The sequence below is a fragment of the Macrosteles quadrilineatus genome, unplaced genomic scaffold, assembly GCF_028750875.1.
Source record: "Macrosteles quadrilineatus isolate MER2022 unplaced genomic scaffold, UCM_ALF_1.0 Scaffold_1__1_contigs__length_201487025, whole genome shotgun sequence".
Taxonomy (NCBI): Eukaryota; Metazoa; Arthropoda; class Insecta; order Hemiptera; family Cicadellidae; genus Macrosteles; species Macrosteles quadrilineatus.
Genome location: NW_026542594.1, coordinates 119,076,296 through 119,097,927, shown reverse-complemented (window position 1 = coordinate 119,097,927; position 21,632 = coordinate 119,076,296). Strand labels below are relative to the sequence as shown.

Genomic DNA, 21,632 nt, shown 5'->3' with positions numbered 1-21,632 from the left:
ATATTAATTATTATATTAATTTGTATTAATCTGTTTAATTCTGTTGATTATACATACAGATAATCGTGACGGAACCTCTCCATGTCGACCTAATTTAATGAGTGACATGGAAATGTCACTGCGCTGCGATGACTGAATCATTACTTTTTTAAACTACTCTATAACAAACGCGCGTTGCTCAGGTGACCACTGCTCTATGACTACAGATAATGGCATCGTGTAGGCTTTCCAACGAGCCTACCCCCAACACTCACAGACCACGTGTTGCTGAACAGAGCGTTGCAGAAAATAGATCGATTTTTGCCGCACCCTGTATATTAAACTTTATATTTCTTACACTAATTGGTTTATCAATTTAAATTATATTCGTGCAGTAACAGTATATATTGCACCTCAGTTTAGTCAACTGGATAATAAGAGGAAGAAAAATATATAGTACAGACTCGTACTAGTGGCAGTGTTAAATGTAAATTACTCAAAAAACCCTTCTACTACTTTTTTGTTTTTACATTTGTCTAGTTTGAATAAGTCAACTAAACAACCGTACCAGTTCAACGGTAAACTCAACATTTATATATGAGTATTGCAATTTAGTTTACTAGAGAAACCACTTCAAAGTAAATGTATAACATACAGAGGAGGCAGAATTAGCTTAGAAATAAACTTCCTTGAAGAGTAGTTAACTGGGATCACATGGCCTAAGGGTACCGCTTAGCTTCAAAAGGAATCTCCTTAAGGTATTAAATGAGGTATTAAATAAGATTCACTTGAGAACATCACCAAAGACCACAAAGTTATACCGGAGGTAAGTCTTCAGGGAGCATCATAAATAATTTATTGCAAATTGTTACCAACCCAACTCTTATATTGCATCCACGGAACGTTTCACTTGAAAATGTTGCGAAATTTGAAAACTGTATTAAAAATTAAGGAAACAATCATTTCAACAAAATTTATAAATTAATAATGGTACAATCACGGAAACAGGTACAAACTAATAGTAATATGAAAATGGCGTCCTTAATATTAGAGAGTATTTTATAATTGTTGAAACTGTTAAATTTACAGTTAAAAAACTTAAAAGTTAATACCTATTTTAGTCGTATCTTATTGATTGGAGGTTTGTAGTGTCAGTTCAATAAGAGTACGTAAAGAGGGCGTTTTACTACCAAGAAACGAATACAGAAACTAATAACTATTCAGATAGTTTTATAACTAACAATCGGTTAAAGTAAGGTCATTAGTCTTGGTTTCTTGTTCCTATTGCTAAATATCAGTTTTATGCTGGGGTTATTTATCAGGATAACGGCGTGTAGTTCAGTCAAAGACAGTTATATTCTCACCTTATCGAATGTTTTGCTGGTTAGATGCTATATAAATTAGAGCTTTTAATAGATTATTTGCCCTAACATAGTAACCTTCTGGTCTCTATCAATAAAAAATACGTAAGCATCACACCTATTAAACACATTTTAGGGTCATTTAGAAAAATTCCTACTTTCGTAGCGTTTTTATTGAAATTAAACTTAAGTAATAATCAATGAATTAGACGCCATAAAAAATATGTTCTGTACTTATCTGTAGCTGTTCTTTCTAATAGCCTGTAAAATGACATAAGCACATAGGCATTCATATAAGACATTACACTGTAGTGTTTAATTAAAAGGAGAGCGACGAAATACGTTCATAATTGAAATTGGGATCAAATAAATTTACCGCTTCTCTTAAACGGTTTATAATAATAATTTATATACCCATTCGAAAGAAAATTGTTCTGCAGGATGGCCTTGCTTTAAGATTTTCATACGTTCCTTCCATTTGCATATTTTAGCGAACCGGCAGGGCAGAAATGTGTTGTCGGAAAAGGAAGCCAGCTGCGACCGTGGCTCGTATACAATGTTTGCTGTGGTTGGCAGTCTGTGAAATTAGGTAAGAGATGTAGTAGTTGTAGAGCAGCGTGCACTCGGCTACCTTGCGAGTGACACTGGGCTAATTACAATGAAAGTGACGTGACCGTGGCATATACCCTGTCTGCTGTGGCTGGCAGTCTGTGAAATTAGGTAAGAGATGTAGTAGTTGTAGAGCAGCGTGCACTCGGCTACCTTGCGAGTGACACTGGGCTAATTACAATGAAAGTGATTTGACCATGGCATATACACTGTCTGCTATGGCTGGCAGTCTGTGAAATTAGGTAAGAGATGTAGTAGTTGTAGAGCAGCGTGCACTCGGCTACCTTGCGAGTGACACTGGGCTAATTACAATGAAAGTGATGCGACCGTGGCATATACACTGTCTGCTGTGGCTGGCAGTCTGTGAAATTAGGTAAGAGATGTATTAGTTGTAGAGCAGCGTGCACTCGGCTACCTTGCGAGTGACACTGGGCTAATTACAATGAAAGTGATTTGACCATGGCATATACACTGTCTGCTATGGCTGGCAGTCTGTGAAATTAGGTAAGAGATGTAGTAGTTGTAGAGCAGCGTGCACTCGGCTACCTTGCGAGTGACACTGGGCTAATTACAAAGAACATAATGCGACCGTGGCATATACACTGTCTGCTGTGGCTGGCAGTCTGTGAAATTAAGTAAGAGATTTAGTAGTTGTAGAGCAGCGTACAGTCGGCTACCTTGCGAGTGACACTGGGCTAATTACAATGAACGTGATTTGACCGTGGCATATACACTGTGCTGTGGCTGGCAGTCTGTGAAATTAGGTAAGAGATGTAGTAGTTGTAGAGCAGCGTACAGTCGGCTACCTTTTGAGTGACACTGGGCTAATTGCAATGAACGTGATTTGACCGTGGCATATACACTGTGCTGTGGCTGGCAGTCTGTGAAATTAGGTAAGAGATGTAGTAGTTGTAGAGCAGAGTTAACTCGGCTACCTTGCGATTGACACTGGGCTAATTACAATGAACGTGATTTGACCGTGGCATATACACTGTGCTGTGGCTGGCAGTCTGTGAAATTAGGTAAGAGATGTAGTAGTTGTAGAGCGGCGTGCACTCGGCTACCTTGCAAGTGACACTGGGCTAATTACAATGAACGTGATTTGGCCGTGGCATATACACTGTGCTGTGGCTGGCAGTCTGTGAAATTAGGTAAGAGATGTAGTAGTTGTAGAGCAGCGTACAGTCGGCTACCTTTTGAGTGACACTGGGCTAATTGCAATGAAAGTGATGCGACCGTGGCATATACACTGTCTGCTGTGGCTGGCAGTCTGTGAAATTAAGTAAGAGATGTAGTAGTTGTAGAGCAGCGTGCACTCGGCTACCTTGCGAGTGACACTGGGCTAATTACAATGAAAGGGATGCGACCGTGGCATATACACTGTCTGCTGTGGCTGGCAGTCTGTGAAATTAAGTAAGAGATGTAGTAGTTGTAGAGCAGCGTACAGTCGGCTACCTTGCGAGTGACACTGGGCTAATTACAATGAACGTAATGCGACCGTGGCATATACACTGTGCTGTGGCTGGCAGTCTGTGAAATTAGGTAAGAGATGTAGTAGTTGTAGAGCAGCGTACAGTCGGCTACCTTTTGAGTGACACTGGGCTAATTGCAATGAAAGTGATGCGACCGTGGCATATACACTGTCTGCTGTGGCTGGCAGTCTGTGAAATTAAGTAAGAGATGTAGTAGTTGTAGAGCAGCGTGCACTCGGCTACCTTGCGAGTGACACTGGGCTAATTACAATGAACGTGATTTGGCCGTGGCATATACACTGTGCTGTGGCTGGCAGTCTGTGAAATTAGGTAAGAGATGTAGTAGTTGTAGAGCAGCGTACAGTCGGCTACCTTTTGAGTGACACTGGGCTAATTGCAATGAAAGTGATGCGACCGTGGCATATACACTGTCTGCTGTGGCTGGCAGTCTGTGAAATTAAGTAAGAGATGTAGTAGTTGTAGAGCAGCGTACAGTCGGCTACCTTGCGAGTGACACTAGGCTAATTGCAATGAAAGTGATGCGACCGTGGCATATACACTGTCTTCTGTGGCTGGCAGTCTGTGAAATTAAGTAAGAGATGTAGTAGTTGTAGAGCAGCGTACAGTCGGCTACCTTGCGAGTGACACTGGGCTAATTACAATGAACGTAATGCGACCGTGGCATATACACTGTCTGCTGTGGCTGGCAGTCTGTGAAATTAAGTAAGAGATGTAGTAGTTGTAGAGCAGCGTACAGTCGGCTACCTTTTGAGTGACACTGGGCTAATTGCAATGAAAGTGATGCGACCGTGGCATATACACTGTCTGCTGTGGCTGGCAGTCTGTGAAATTAAGTAAGAGATGTAGTAGTTGTAGAGCAGCGTACAGTCGGCTACCTTGCGAGTGACACTAGGCTAATTACAATGAAAGGGATGCGACCGTGGCATATACACTGTCTGCTGTGGCTGGCAGTCTGTGAAATTAAGTAAGAGATGTAGTAGTTGTAGAGCAGCGTACAGTCGGCTACCTTGCGAGTGACACTGGGCTAATTACAATGAACGTAATGCGACCGTGGCATATACACTGTCTGCTGTGGCTGGCAGTCTGTGAAATTAAGTAAGGGATGTAGTAGTTGTAGAGCAGCGTACAGTCGGCTACCTTGCGAGTGACACTGGGCTAATTACAATGAACATAATGCGACCGTGGCATATACACTGTCTGCTGTGGCTGGCAGTCTGTGAAATTAAGTAAGAGATGTAGTAGTTGTAGAGCAGCGTACAGTCGGCTACCTTGCGAGTGACACTAGGCTAATTACAATGAACGTGATGTGACCGTATAGGTTAGACTAAACCAATCTATAATGTCAGGATAGCTATGATTAGACTCATTTTGAAAAGTTAGACTAAAGTAATTAGTCCTTGAATTATTTTCAAATAATCTTGTCAAGCCTACTTAGACAAAAATCATTGCCAGAGTCCTACTTGATCTTGTGATATGTTAACCGTCTTACATTTTAGCCACTAATTTGGTTTCAAAGTATGCTACTGAAATCTATTGATTGTGGTAATGTTGTTGTCGATATGAATCCATAAATATGTTCTTAGGACAGAAAGAGTTGGTTGTTATGATGACTGGCCCATGGATCGTTAAAATTATCACTAATAAGGTTGACCCTATTAAAAAATTTGTTCATTTCAATAACGAATTCATGTACAACAATTTTTACACCCACCATGATAAATAAGATGACATGCTATGTAACGTAGCTGTTTGGTTAATTCACCAAGTGAAAAAATAACAATGTTATAACTACATTTTAGTTTCCCGGGAAACTGTTAAAACAATTCTCTACCCCATTCACACGAAAATCACCCACACATGTACACAAGTATATCGTACATAAATAAACATGTCTCACCATTTGACCAATTACAACCAACACAAACTTGACCACAACCTGATGTATAGTGGGCAAATGCAAGGAAATGGGTCCTTCTGGAGGTAAGCTGTTTTGCCTATTAAATCTATTAGTATGTTTGAGATTCTTAATAAAAAACTTTAATATGGGCTTATACCAACTATCATTGGATGGAATTTCAGTGCATTATAAATAATTGCTCGAAGACAAACAAAAACCGGATGGAAATGTCTCCAACACGTGTTATACAAACATTAGAGGAAAGTTTCGGATGTTACCTCTCCAGCTTTTTTAAATGGATTTTTTATAATATTTCCTAATAATAAGTTGTGTTTCTTAGAATAAATAGAAAATACAATATCCTATCACGTCTGTATGAAGACCAACAGTTCATTTACTATCTAAAGTAATAAACATAAACTGTTCTGTAATTCTGTATAATGTGGGATTTAACCTTGCCTCCAGCGGTCCCAACAAATGTTACGGCCAATACATGTTGCCTCAGCTCAACTTCGCCCAGCAGAACGATGACGATATTGCTGGTTATGTTGGGGGCGTCAAGAACTACGTTATGACTACTGGGATGGACAACAAACAATTCTACAACTCTTTCCAAGTAAGCCTTTTACATTGCTTTGGTGTATTCTTGTGTTATTTTATTCACCATACAATCAAAAATATAATTGTTAAAGAACTTCTGAACTGTTTCAAAAACACACATGGCAATATTTTGCAGCTTTTAAGCATGAAGTTGACTAACACAGTGAGTTGGACGATATGGTGGCTCAGTCGGACTACAAATACTTGACAGCAATAACGTGGGTCCACGTCCTGTTACCCGCAACTAAAAATTATCAGTTTAGTTCACCCTTTTTCCTGTAGCCAACCTCCCCAACCCTTGCTTTGCTGAATACTTTGCTCAGGCCCAAAGCCTATGTGAACGGGCAAGAACAAAGATAACAAGAGGCTGATAACTTTATGAAAAAATTAAAACAATTTACGTAATGTTTGTAAAGGAACCAGCCCAAAACTGCAATTGTATGAGGGAAACTCCCTTCCATGACAGACCTTGGTATCAGCGCGAAGATAGAGAAGGAAGGTGCTGCGATAGGCACGGACGTGTCAACGTTCAGAACAACTGGGAGTGGAACGACCAATCTCAGCGACACAAACACAAACAACAACACAAACAACAGCATATACAACAACACAGCCACAGTTACAAGTCTTCTAGTCCTCAACAGTGTCCTCAGTGCTGGTGTGGTCATTGAGCAACTCTGATGGAAGAGGGACTGTGACCTGTGTCAAATGTATAATAAATTATCGTGTACAGCCTTGTGTTATTACAAAAACAATTAAAGTAAGATGAGTAATTTAACATAAGATTAATATTTTAAAGCTAAAATAAATCAATTTAGTTTGTCACTGTATTTCATTATAAATGCACCTAAGCTGTAGCTAGACCCAAGAAAAAAGTCAACCTTTTAAAAATGATAATATGATAGCTTATGATAAAAAAAAACTATCAATCATACATGTAGAGTAAAAGTGAATATGAAATTCAAACATTTGTGCATTATTTGAGAGGCTCATCTTTCCCAAGTAGACATCACTCTTATTGGTTTATAGAGGACCAATTCACTTTTGACTGCAGCTATTATTCCAAAATATAAACATGCTGAAATGTCGTAAAGCTGTGATAAATACTCAAATACAAATATCACTTTTAAGAATACACATTTACCATCAGAAATTACGAAACTTAATATCCTTACACTAGGATAATTTCAATATAAAACAAAGTAATAACGTTGAAATTTTCCTTGTATAAATTAAGCAAGAAGAAATTTATAAAACTTCATACTTAAAACTAGTCCATAAGCTAGTAAAACTATTTGGCGCGAATCAAGAGTAAGCCAGAAGATAAAATACTAGTGTCTAATAAAATTTTGATTTCAGTTCAATGGATTAATTTGCTTTAATCTAGATAGAGTTAAACCAACTGAAACACGTTAAATATAGAAACAGTACTTTTAAAAACAACATATAAAATAAATTCTCAGTGAATAACCCATAGGAATGTGTGGGTATACGTACATTTCATCAATTAATACAATGCATGAAAGTTGTAATTGATTGCAAATATTTCTTAGAGCTATAAATCAGGTATTATCATTGACTATAACAGAATATAGTCAATGGTATTATTAAAACTTTGAATTTCTTCCTGTAAAAAGTTTATACTTCATAGTCAACAAATATAATAATTACAGTATACTATATATAGTAATAAGATGTGAATTTAAAATAAGTAACATTACTTTATTCATGTGTGTAAATATTTGTCAAGTATTTATTAGTATTCAGTATTTTAATTCAGTAATTTAAGTCAGTCAATAAACATTTTGTATGTATTTTATTTAAAAACAAATGTTTATATTATATTACGATTGAAATCTATAAATATTAAAACTAATATTAAAATCTTATTGAATCGAATTGTATTATTCATATCTTAAATATACAGATAAGTGTTACTGAAAATACAAACAGTTTAAAGTAAAACATTGTTAAACCAATCAGAATTTTCCCTGGAATATTTTGTCCAAAAATTACCTGCTTGTAACATATTGTAGAAGACATTCTTTAAACAACCACTAAGAATAAAATATAAGTAAGAAACATCTCAAATTCTGCACGTGTGCAACAACAAAAATCTGTAAAAAAAAGTTAAAGTTAAAATTTAGTGAAACTGAAAATAACAAAATTAATAAACCTCAATTAAAATGTCCTGTGAAGAAAACGCATGCCTTATAAAATGTCTCATGATGAAAACTCTCATGTAAGTCACTACATTCAGTTGTTATAGTTATAGTTGTCATAGTTATTGTCATAGTTAGCTTTCTGTTGATTTGTCTATGGATTATTTATAGCCTAAACTTAAGGTATAAAATTAATTTCATGGTACGATTACACACATTCTTTGAGTTTTAACTAAACAATTTTATCATACTTTTATATTTTCGTGCAAATGAACACTTGTTGTTATTTAACATCAGACGTACATTGCTTGAGTTCTAACGTGTGAACGCTGACGCAGCGGCTGAAGCAAGGAACTGCGTTTTAAGACAGGATGTTGTTTAAGACACCAGGCGACCAACTGTTCTCGGTTTAACAACAAACAGAATTTCGCAGCTGTGTCTCTGCGGAGAGGATGGCCTTTTTCAGTCTTCTCAGTTTATTTAGAATATAAATTATTAACTAAACAATTCTAGTCACACAAAATTACCGAATTTTGTTGCAGGCCTATATTTAAATTATAAAGTACCAGGAGACCGAGCCAAGCTAGGATTGAATTACACATTATATTCATTATATATATATATTATCTTCATTAAAAATATTAACTAAGTCGGGTAATCGATTGAAAAATATTTTAGATTATACAAATAAAAAAAATTAATACACGTTTATACATACTGTGATTCCAGATTTCACGTTATACATAGATGGCAATAGAAATAACCTGTAGCAGCGGTTTTATTAACTGCAGTTACAATAAGCTATAGTATTAATCACAAAGAGTATTACATGGGCATTTTCAATGGCTGTAGAGCGGAAACTATTTTTCACATCCTTGTGACCTACTCCAATCGATTTCTCTTGGCAAAATAATTTAAATCTTTGGACGAAAATTTAAGTTTGTCCGTTCACGCGCTTTTTTAGAGTATAGAATAGGATAGGAATTTTATCTCATGAAATTTAACAATCACAACGATGCTTAATGAGGTTGGTAAATCCCAAATTTGGTTAAAGTGGAGTATCCAAATTGTATAATCAAACCTAATAAAAGCATTTAAAGACGGTTATTTTTAAAGTGCCTATATTTTCCACTTTAATTATAGTTTTAAAAATAATTTTGCACCGCACAGTTTGTAGTTTTTACTGTGTGTAATTGATTTACTCTAACACCGAATAAAATCGATTACTTTGCTACAAACTCATTATCTGACAACCGATTCAGAAAGATTCATTTAGGATAAAATGTGCGTAGTTCCTTTTATTTAATTGATAAACACAAAGAGCATTACATTTTTCCTGTAAAATATATTTTTATATTTACAAAATATGAGAGGTCACTAGGATATCTATTTTTACATTCTCACTTTATACCTAATGTATGGAATATGTATGGAGTATGGTTATCTTAAAACAATGTTGTTTTATCTACACTAAGTCATGGCAGAAATGTAAGTCACCTGTACTAGGCTTACCGTGATGTTGAAAATTAAGCGCATGAATAACTACGGGTCCTATTAAAGTCTCAACAATACAGATAGCATTTTGTTTGAAGCATAACGAGTATTCATCGTTGTAAAGAAAACAATTGTGTAATTGAGTGTAATTTAAAAATAACTTTTCCCTTGAGGCTTTTATCAAGCTTTTTCATCCAGCCACGAGATTGTTTGAGCCACGCCAGGAACGTAGCCATTTGCCGCGGGACATGTTCGCAATCATTTTAGGTTTATTTGTCCATTTCATTTCATATTCCTTTCACTTATGTAAAATAAATTCACAACAACAACATCAAATTGTCTTTGAACCCCATATACAACAAAAACATCGTTTTATTTTCAATTTAAAGTTCTACAAGTGGTAAACTCGATACAATTTGTTCATCTTTATTCTTAAACACACAACACCAGACGATAAATTAAAATTTTACAGAATAAAAATTAAAGTTTTTGCTAAGCAAATTGTGAAAACTAATTCATTAAAAAATAAATTCAAAACATTCTTCATTGAACTGTGGAATTATTTCCAAATGAGTAATACTATTTTCATCTGTACAATATTTTTTTAGGGAATATTTTTAAAAGTTTACTAATTATAAACGACTAATATAAATTCAAGACGTAAATCTTTATGAATGCCCCTAGGTATAACCCCTCAGAATAATATATTTAATAAAAGGAATAGTAAATTTTGTTTCAATTTTAACAATATTTAAAATATTGACATTTACTTTAAGATATAGGCTGAGGGCAGTGATATGTTAAGACCTCAGAAGGCTTTTGTTTACATGGTACGTATCTCAAATGAAAGTTACAGCTGTTTAATACAACGCTGAGCAATAAGACGTATTATTGCAGGCCGGGGCATAATAACTGTTATGGAGCAAATAAACCCTCTTAATAGATTCATAAAAACTGTTATTGTTCTAATAATACAATGCAACCCCTGCAATGGTTAGCAAATAAGCTATTACATTTTCTACTAGCTATATTCACGAACGCTTTCGCATTCAATGGCTCAGAATTAGCTCATACACGTAAATCTTCGATATTACACTCGATTTATGGATCAAGTACTAAGTGGAATTTCAAAGTTAATACAGTAGTAATAAATGCGCCCTGAATTGACAATTACCTACATAAATTATAACGAAGCCTAAATAAACAACATTTAATAGAATTTATTTTGAACAATTTAGAGGAAAACTTCTATTCTGATAAAGCTAAATACAAGACAAACTACTATTTGTTCTGCTGTGAGATAGCAAATATGATTGCTGAGTATGTGCTTCGTAGTTTGAGACCTCTCCATACCAACAAGACCCCAGCACTAGAGCTCCGGCCCAGTGAGAAGCAGCTTACGCACAGTTTCCCATTTGAACACTGTAGAATTACACTAAATGATATTAAAAATACAAAAGAACAATTTTATTCAATTAAAAAACACACCAACATAACCAGAATATTTAATAACAAACTTAATAATAATAAATCTGCTGATAGAATTAATTACTTATAAGTTTAAGTATCTACAAAATACCATTTTATATAATTCTCAAACAGATCAACATAAAATAGTTATTTGTGCAACTAGTGAGCAAAGTGAGCAATAGCCTCACTCGAGAGAAATCCTTACTACAGTATAATGGTTTCTCGAGTGAGGCAATTGCACTTTGTACTCGAGTTGCACATTATATTTTTTCCTACAGTTACCATAATACAAATAAATTGGTAAAGAAACGCGCCTTCACGTTGCAAATCTGGAGTGAGACAAAGTAATTAGAGTAAGACAATGTTAACATTGTCTCACTGATGAGCTAATTGGCCACTTTGCTTTCTCAAATCAGTGAGAGAACATGTACATTGTTATGTGACTGTAGGAAAATAATATTTAATAACAAACTTAATAATAATAAATTAGGTGATGAATTAATTACTTATTAATTTAACTATCTAACAAACACTAATAACTAACAGGCATTAAACGGGTATTAATTATTAAGTGTGACTCTAATATATTTACAAAATTAAAATCCAACCATCGTTGGATTAAATGTTGGGTTTTACTAGCTGGGAAGGGAAGTTGTTTGTAGAGGAAGTGTATGGACATTTTCAAATTACTTCAGAGAACGGGTAGCAAAGGTAGAATAGTTTTCACAGACTTTTGCACATAGTCTAAAGTATAACTTTAGTTCTAAAAAAAGTATAAAAAAATGTATTATATGGTGTTTCTGTTTGGTATTTTTAAAAGTGTGATTTTATGTGTTTAAATACCTTAAAAACTAGTTTATGAACAGAATAAGTCAACAAAAAACTAGTTAACAGAATTACTAGTCTGCATTCAAAAGGAGCTGTTCGTAAACAAAATTTAAATTTTGCTCAATATTTTGTAATAAACTTGAAAATAAATTTGCAGTATTCATAGTCATTGGTGAAACTAAAGAGAATGCTTTATCTCAAAACAGTATCATAAACTGTCGTTGGATGCATGAACGCATAGGTCCTGCATAGGTTCTGCATAGGTATTGGTTGTGTTGTCTCGGACTTCGGTGCGGGAGGGACGGGTTCAATCTCCGGCACATCCACTATAAATATTTATCTCGCAACTCTCTCGTGAAATGCCACTGGCGTTGAAAGAAAAAAAAAACACAATCACCCAATGAAAGAAATGCGAGCTAGTTCTTGATTGCGGAGGTGGCGTGTAGATCTAAAATTAACTTCTTTAGTGGAAATGTTTGTGTTGCGTACAGTAAATATTGATATTTTGACTCGTCATGCAGCTTACAATAAACGCTCAGAACCAAAGAATGCATGCTCTCATGTGTTCACAACGTAGTTCTAGAAACAGTTGAACACACTGTTAAAGTATATTTAAGTAATGTTTCCATCTCATAAAAATTTCCTATATTGTAATTAAAATACTACAAAAGGAAACAAGAACATATCTTTCATAACACATGTACACATAGCATATATTATAACAAGCACAAAATCTATGTGCAGTTTATGTGTAATCATGGCTTAAAAATTAAGCTGTACCTAAGTTATGAAAAAAAGGTTTACTTGAGAAGGTTCAACCTGAAAACAAGTCTAGCAGCAACGTATTTTTCGTTTGTTTGTTAAAAGACTGTTGTGAGAGACATGAAGTTCAGAAGAGGATCAAACGGAATACGAGCACCGCTCGCAAAGTGGTCTGCTAAGATGCTGAAACGCTCGAAATTGGAACTAAATGTATATTAAACAGCACAGTGCTCACCGACCCATCTCACGACTCAGATTTGACTTTTACTACCTACTTCAAGCCTTGACGGTAGGGCGTCATAGGAATGTTTACTTGTTAAAACTACAATGTAGTACACTATCGGTAAATATTTAAGTCATGACAAATAACAAAAATACTAAAACACAAGTTGCAAAATAAAATAAGAGGGCTGACACGTATACTTTTTTCTGTTTGCTTGACGTGAAAATTTTGTAAATACAAATGTGGTCCATTAGGTACGAAACTTGGTATGTTGGTACTAATAAACTGTCTCTCCAGGAGATATTTAATAATGTTTATAACACTTCATCGGTTTTTAACAAAAATGGCAACATAATTTGAACCATGATTTTTAGTGTTAGAGGTTGTGTCATTTGGTTCAGGGCTAAAAGGAGTAATCAAGTTAGTATTCAAGTTTATTTAACTGACTTTGAGAGTAGATCCTTTAAACAAATTTTTTACTCAGAATAAGGTGTTTTAAAGTTGATAGGCCTCTTGGTATTCTAGTTCCCTTAGAAATATGCAACCCTCCATGGATGTGTATTTTCTAAGACTGTACAGGCTCAGTAATTCCCGGTTAAACACAAAACCATATTAGGCATATCAGCGTAGTTTATGCAAAGTCGTTGTATCACATAATGCTATTCTAGGTTGAGCAAGGGATGTACAGGGAGGGTAAACAAAGACTCCCTTTGTAAAAGTAGTTAAATGGAGTGAAATGGTCCCGCGTGGAGGGGAGGCTCCAATTTAAGGGTTCAACTAGCAAAGAACGCTGTTTTCTCTGAGGGTTTCTTGTCCATAAATTAGCTGGCTCTTTTCAAGTTTATCACCGAGCGTCTTCACAAAACACAAATTAATTGAAAAAGAAGAAGACTGACTGGCTGTCAATTGCTCCTTGTTTACACCCCCTTTACGTAATATCATACATTGACTCACTAGTAACTCACTTGTCATTATGGGTGATCATTTACGCATTTGTTACCATCGGTAAACCTAGGCTTGTCGGCTGTTACACATTACATAATCTTTTAAAAATCAATTTAAATTGTACGTGTCATAATTTAGTATGGCAAATCAACCAAAAAGAAAACTACTTCCTCCAAAAACTATTACGTACCCAATTAAATTTCTAGAAAATATTGAAGGGCAATAAGAAATGTGTCTGTTTAGATTAAAAAACATCCGGTTTAACCATCTCATTATTATAGATAATTCTAACAATGTCATGTTTACAGTATATAGTACGTATTTATTAACGTGCAACGAGGGGTTTTATACAAATAATATAGGATCGTTGTACATTAAGTATTGAATGTCTCTTTACCTTCCTGCACTTAGAATTTCAAACGGATTTTACAAATAACTTATGCAAAAGAGGTGAAGTTTATACTTCTATAAAATGAGTTGGTGAGTTTTTATAGCTAATGACGGACATGTCATACTATTTTTTTTAGATTACCTATTCTTTTATTTCTAAAAAAAGTTAGTTCCATTAAATCTTTATTTATGCATAATTTATGCATAATAATTTATGCATAAGGTAGGCACATAAAACTGGACTTATGTAATTAAAAACTTACATAATAGGAGCCATTATTATGGTTGTCCTTACCTTGTATTTTTACTAATTTGGTTATACCATTATTATTTATATGACATCAATAATTGCAAGCTTTTTCACAAAAAAAAAAAAATGATTTTATGATTGTTTAAATTCTAGGTTCTGTTATTTGTAAACTAAAACCCGATTTTCTATCTTCGCACGTCCCTATTTAACAAACACGTCTCATTACTCATAAAGACAGACTAAACAACAAAATAGAGGGAAAATATCCAGAATATTTATTTGATGAATTAAAACTTTTGTAAAAATGTATTCTCTACTTATACACACAAAACCGTTTATAGAATATTTTTAAATGAAATGATAAACTAAAATATATTTTGGAGATCGTGGCTTTTACAATGACATTGTTATATTGTCAATGGCAAGGAAAGTTATATTTTTGTCTGAATAAAATTAATTAGCAAGCAACATTAACAATCCTTCAGTCTGATATAGACCATGTAAATTATTCTTTTTTTATATATTTGTATTTATAAATAATTAATCTCAATTTGAAAAGTATTAGTCCTATCCATTTAGGCTTTTTTTAATATATTTGTATTTATAAATAATTCATCTCAATTTGAAAAGTACTAGGCCTATCCATTTAGTAAAAGCGCCATGCTATTTAAATTCCCATAAATTTAAAATGCAGACTTACACCCACATACATTTTTTCTTTCATATTTCTGATATTACATAAATAACACTTAACAGTATAGTAATATTTTTTCGTCATACTGCTGCAAAAACAACCTTTTATACGTTGAGGGTCTAAAGTAGCATTTTTACTCTCTATGGAGTAAAAATAACTTTTAGTCTCTAGGGAGCAAAAATCAGCTGTTGTAAACAGTTGTAAATTTCAATTGTGGTAATCGTATCGATCGAAATCATCGATTGATTTATTAGGTAAGGTGTTAGCGTTAGCTTATTGTCGTCGATCGCATATCGATGGTATAATGTACTGAACAAAATCGTAATAGTTTTTTTTATATATATATATATATAATATATTTCCGCAATAGCTTTCAATGTTGCAATCTTTATGTTCGAAATGTGTGTCAAATCTGAAATTATTACTGTAGTATGAACCCTTTCTATTAGCTTTTTTTGCAATCTTCATGTATCTATATATAAAATGGAGTTTCCCATCAATACATATAAAACGCCCAGAACCGAATATTATATACAGTATATATATATATCTTCTTGAAATCAAGTAGATCTATTCATTATCAAGAAATTGACGTGTATTTTTCTATACAATATAAACATTGTATAACGTTACTTATGATCATCTGGTACAACGAAAACCTGACAGTTGTGGATAAGAAATAATAAAAGTAGATTTTAGAATGCTTAATTTTAGGTCAAATGCTTGTAATGCCGGCCAAAACACATCACGTGAATTTTTTTTAAATTACACGCTTGTGGTTGAAAATTATAGACGGATTCCTAAAACACCATGACACATTAAAAAAGAGTACAATTTTCTAAAAAAAAAAAAAAAATAAAAAAAAAATAAAAAAAACACACACACACAACAGTTTTAAGTTACAGTTATTAGGTTGTTTGAAATGTATAATAATTATATATACTTTGGAGAAATATAATTATTTTTATTTTACCACCGCCATCCAAACTTCCCCCTCTCTGCTTTACCCAAACCATGCTGAATCACACTTGTTGCTGAAAGTTACAGAGCATATTCACTGTCAAGTTGGAATTTTGAGGGCAGAATATTTAAAAGACGAAAACAAACAAAATATGAGCCAATAGGAAAGAGGGAGGCGGATCTGGAGAAGCTGAGCGCAAGACAGCCCCCTAGCCCTCCTGGCCCCCCTAGCCCCCTAGCCCTCCTTGCCCCCCTGTGCCCCCTACCGACAGTCCGGGGTGGAAGGGGGCAAGGTGACAGTGATCGCGCACAACGTTGCTTGCGTCACTATCATCACACTACCAACCTTCTAACAGTTTACTTAGTAGTTTTGCATACCATTACAGATGTGTATGTAAATGAGTAAACAATTAAATGCGAAATGGGTATAACCATGATTTTTTCGGAAATCTTTCTAACTTAAATCGATTGATACATAACGTGGACCTATCTTAAATAGTTTCTTATCAAATCGACGATGTATGATCATACAAATCGCAGAGCTTCAATAACATTATTTATTTATTTCTAAAGTTTAAGTAACTTTACACTATTCTTGTACAGCTTTTTTAAATAATTTTCCCTGCCATTTGTAGTTTAAAATACAACGTTTGCCTTTTTTTATAGATTAGAATAAACACAAGACTAACATATCTATAAAGAATGCGATACTTTTACTGTTAGTTTTAGTTCAGAAGGTAGGTTCCCGTTGTCATAAAATTTTGATAATTGTTTTTAGAATGATCATGGATCAAATAGATTGGTAAAATAGTTTAAAATTTTTGAATAAGTGGACTGTATCTTGTATAGGAGAATTTTGGTTTAATTACAATTGAAAGATTCACTTACTGTTCTTGGTAAAATAAATCTTCTTAAATAAATAACTTATCTTCTTGAAGTTGAATAAAACTGACTTTAATAATAATTTTCTTGAATTTATTTTTTGATTCCAACACTTTTTTCATGCATCTTCATTCAGGTCATTCTCATTCTGTCTTCATTTGTTTATCTTAATCACAGTCACATGTTTTTTAAAGATCTAATTGTTGTACATTTAATTTTGAGTAGTTAAACTGCTTGCATTTACAGTGTTGCCAATTTTAAAAATGAAATATTCTTTTAGATTCAATGTGATATAATATAATAACATATGATAATTAGTAATATTGAAATGAATTGTAATTTAAACTAATAATAAAACATTGTAAACCTAAACATTGGTTAATGAATTTTGATTGAGTTATTTGGAATAATTTAAATATGAATGAAATAAAGAAAACTGATAAATACTTTAAACCCTTGAATGCTTGGACGTGTAATTATTTTGCGTAATTATAAGCAGACCCAACCTCTGTACAATTTAAAATATTGCTACTACGTCTTCGGTTATTTATCTTTTTTTTATGATATACACAAACTATCCTTGGATCAAAATCATCATGTTAAAAGAATTTCAATGAAACCATATATATTGATAACCACTTATTTAGTAGGTGATTCTTATGTTATTTACTAACTATAACTTTAAAATAATACTAATATTATTATTGACGATATATAGGTAAAACATATGAGAACATAACTTTGAATGGACACTGAAAATTTAAACCATTTGAGACTTTTTAGGAGTGGATTAACACGCAGTATGAAGCCAAGGGTGTTGTATATCATACAACATGTTTACAGCCAGCAGAAATACCTCACTGCCATCTTTGGACAACTATATACACAATATATTTTATTACCTCGTTGGCGCAGTTTGAAATAAACTGTACTGTGGAATAGTGTATCTGTGTATCAGTAGTGTAACTGTACACATCAGTGTAGTTTGGTGTAGCAATGTAGCAATGTACTTATACACATGGTATGCCTATTCACCGTATAGTGTGTTCTACATTGTGTAGAGTTCAGAGATCACCAACGCTCATGTTATACGTATTTCCGGAAACAGCTATGTAAATAAAGGTGTATAAGGATTATGACTCACTACACTGTATGTTAATACAGTAGTATGTAGTAGTCGGGTAGCAACGTTTGTGTTATGCGTGTTTCCGCAGACAAGGCTCTACTGCCCTGTACAACTGAACACCAGTCGTTTAACAACTATATACAGTATACACATCAACCCCAGCCGTTTCATTGTGTATAGTGTAGTGTATAGGGCACAGCGATGTTCATGTTACGAATATATTCGTAGCATGGAGCTGCGATATTATACAACCATCTCTGTATAACGTTGTGCACATCATCCCTAACACCTCATTGGGAGTAGTGTATAAAGAGCAGTTATATTCATGTTACAAATATATTCGCAGCAGGGTGCTGCTATATTGTTCAACTATCTATATACAACAATATACACATCATCCCTAAACACCTCATTGTCAGTTAGTAGTGTTGTATAGTGTATAGTGTATAGTGTAGTGTATAGGGAGCAGCGATGTTCATGTTATGAATGTTTCCGCATTCAGCGCACTGCACCACTGCACGGCCGTCTCACTACAACCATATAAACATTATTCCTAATCACCTCCTACCTTTCTTTTAGAGCAAACGTTATTAATTTTACTCAAAAAATATTGTTTCAACGAGTATGCAGTGACTACGTTTGTAAATTAAAATTATGTTAGTAAAATAAATTTTATAAAAACAAAATAACGACAAAATAACACAAATAAATTTTTGATATAGGACATAGTTGTTGGTGAAATAATACTTTTAATCTACTTTCGATTCTGCAACCAAATTCCTAGTTCTTTCTTACAAACATATTGCAAATATTTGAGCATTACATTTAAATTTTGAAAGTTGGTTTGGTAATTAAACATCTTTTTTTAAACTAGAATACTTTTCAAGTATACTAATTTTAATTGAAAAATATAAAAAATTTATTTTTCAATTGGACCTAGCCGAAAGTTGTGTAAACTAGGCAAGAAAAAACAGTTGTAAAATCTTAAATAAATATAATTATTTTGATTTGAATATACGTAATTGGATGTAAAATACCTATTTGAAATGCATTGCGGGGATGGGATGTTGTGAATAGGGCAACTCACAGAATAGTGTTTAAAAAGTCTTATGTAAGCGTTGCTATTTGAGGGGGGGGGGATAAAAGAGTGTCGTCTATTACACAATAAAGAAATTATTTTGTCAAAAATTTTACTATGGGAACCCTCCGGCAATATATCTAAAAAGTAATTATGTCCGGCGAGATCCATTATCATGGTGTAGCGTAAATGGCAGTTAATGACCGTAGGGTAGTGTATCATAGTCACACACACAGACACACACACACACACTATCACTATCATCCCTAGAAATACAGCAAAGTGGGGTGTCGCCAGCCGAGCGGTGGGTCTGCCAAAACTGAGACTTATGGTTACTTCCAGACGCGCTCACACACACACACACACACACTCGCAGTCGGACCTTGGGTACGACGAAATAACTATAAGATGCTACTGTTAATATAAAAAATTGTGCTTTTCTTATTTTTCGTGTAATACCTGTTACTATCAGCATATCCGTGTAAAAAAACTACATTCAAAAGTAGGTGTCCTAATAATGAAGGCTATTGTTAGATTGCAGGATTAAATCCAAATGGACTAAAGAACACATATTTCACGATTATTTTAGCGTTTTACCGAATGATAACGTCTTGTACTGTTTTGTCCATCCATTCTCAATCGCTATTTTGTGTTGCCGCCAATTTTAAATTCTTACAAATAAGCCTAACTCTGACACACATGATTTGAAAATGTTCGTTAACAGTAAAAACAACCGGATTTAGGCAATGTTAATACATACATCATTTAATACTTACTTAAATGATGAATGTGCGAGCTTTATCCATATTTGAGTATTGTTGATGTAAAAGAATAGAACCAAATCATTTTAACTTGAAATTGTATGAAACCGATCCCCTTTAAAACCTTTAACTTTGATTAAGGAACCAAATACATCGCAATACGGTTATTTGAGTTCATGAAATAACTTAACTTACCTTATGCATTTATCTTTATAAATTAAACACCACAAAGGGTCACAAGGGGGAGGGGTAATGGAGGTTTGGGTGGTTTAAGGGGGGGGGGGGAGGTGAAGGGTCTTTCGTTGATTAGAATTAAAACATAAATAAGGTATACACAATATAGTTTTAAATATGCTCCAGACAACAATTGCATTTAGATGAAAAACATAACTCCACTTACAGAAGATAATTGAGGTAATGTAATAACATAAAATATATAGGTTAATATAAAACATAAACCTAAACGTGGGTCTCCCTTGATGCTCGAAACTGTGTCGCGTTGTTGCGCTAAAATGAAACAATATGAAAGTGAGAAGCAGGCAGAGGCAGCCAGTGGGCGCCGTATGTCGTCACGTGGTTGTTATTTATTTAGTGGACGATACGTCGTATAAAACATAACGCGGTACAATGCCGTCGTCCGTGGTCCGTGTGGCTTTCTTATCTGCTCGCCTCACTTCATTAGAGTCGTGTATTACTTTATTGCCAGAGAAGTGCTCTTATATGTCGCCACCGTCTGGGCCATTTTACACCGTCCCACTTCTTGTAAAGCACTTCTTTATAGTTTTCTGATACTCTTACCGCTGTTTTGTGGGGATTTGTTTCAATCGTGTGGTGATAACTGCTCTATCGGCTGTGTTTCCTGATAACACTAAAGCTTCACGTTCGTTGAAAATAATGTTAAATACATTGTAGAGGTATACAATAGTGTTGTATGAAGCGTATGGACGAAAACCGATTAAAAGCTTACCTAACTACTTTGTACTAGACTTCCATTAGTAATGCCGTCCAACAAAGAGGTGAAAATAAAATAGTTTCTAGAATAAAGTTATACAAAAAAGTAAATAAATTTATTCAAAAACCGTACAAATAAATGCGAATAAAATACAATAAAACTAAACTTCAAGCGTTGCTTCAAGCTACAAACTCGCTATTGTTGCATTCTTGACAAGAATTTGACATATCGATAATGTAATGTACATAAACACAATCGTGTTAGACGAAATATGCAATTGAATCATTTACCAAACAGATGCTCGTTCGCATTAAATTAATATTAGAGGTTATCTTTACATTCAAATTTATCATTTATTTATTTCGTTTTGTTCCTTAGTTTGCTTAAATAATGGTGCAAATGAACAGAAATATAGTACACAGCAAAGAGTGTCTTTTCAATCCTCGCTAATTTCCCTTCACCTTTGGTTGGAGAGAGAGAGAGAGAGTCACCTTCCGCCCTAGTGATGAAATAATTTACTTTCATGCAATTCTTAAAACTTCATATTTGCATAAGATTTGCACCACAGAAAAATAGCTTTTTACTTATTATGCTGATAACCTCTTAAACTATTTCTTAATTAAATTATTAATATTAGCTCAAAACTACTATCATGGAATTTATTGGCTTAAAACTTACTAAAGTTGTACAATATGATGCATCGTATACAACGTGTT

The 21,632-nt window shown here is 34.0% G+C and overlaps 2 protein-coding genes across 4 annotated transcripts in view; one reads left to right on the top strand and one right to left on the bottom strand.

The window, feature by feature from the left end:
- The window catches only part of LOC128983912 (nucleolysin TIAR), a 557,066-nt gene that overhangs the window by 359,416 nt on the left and 176,018 nt on the right, over positions 1–21,632 (bottom strand). The window lies entirely within an intron of this gene.
- Positions 5,269–6,662, top strand: LOC128983934 (uncharacterized). Its single transcript, XM_054403214.1, has 3 exons — positions 5,269–5,422; positions 5,805–5,955; positions 6,356–6,662. The coding sequence occupies exons 1-3, from the start codon at positions 5,331–5,333 to the stop codon at positions 6,608–6,610; spliced, it is 498 nt and encodes a 165-aa protein (XP_054259189.1). The 5' UTR covers positions 5,269–5,330; the 3' UTR covers positions 6,611–6,662.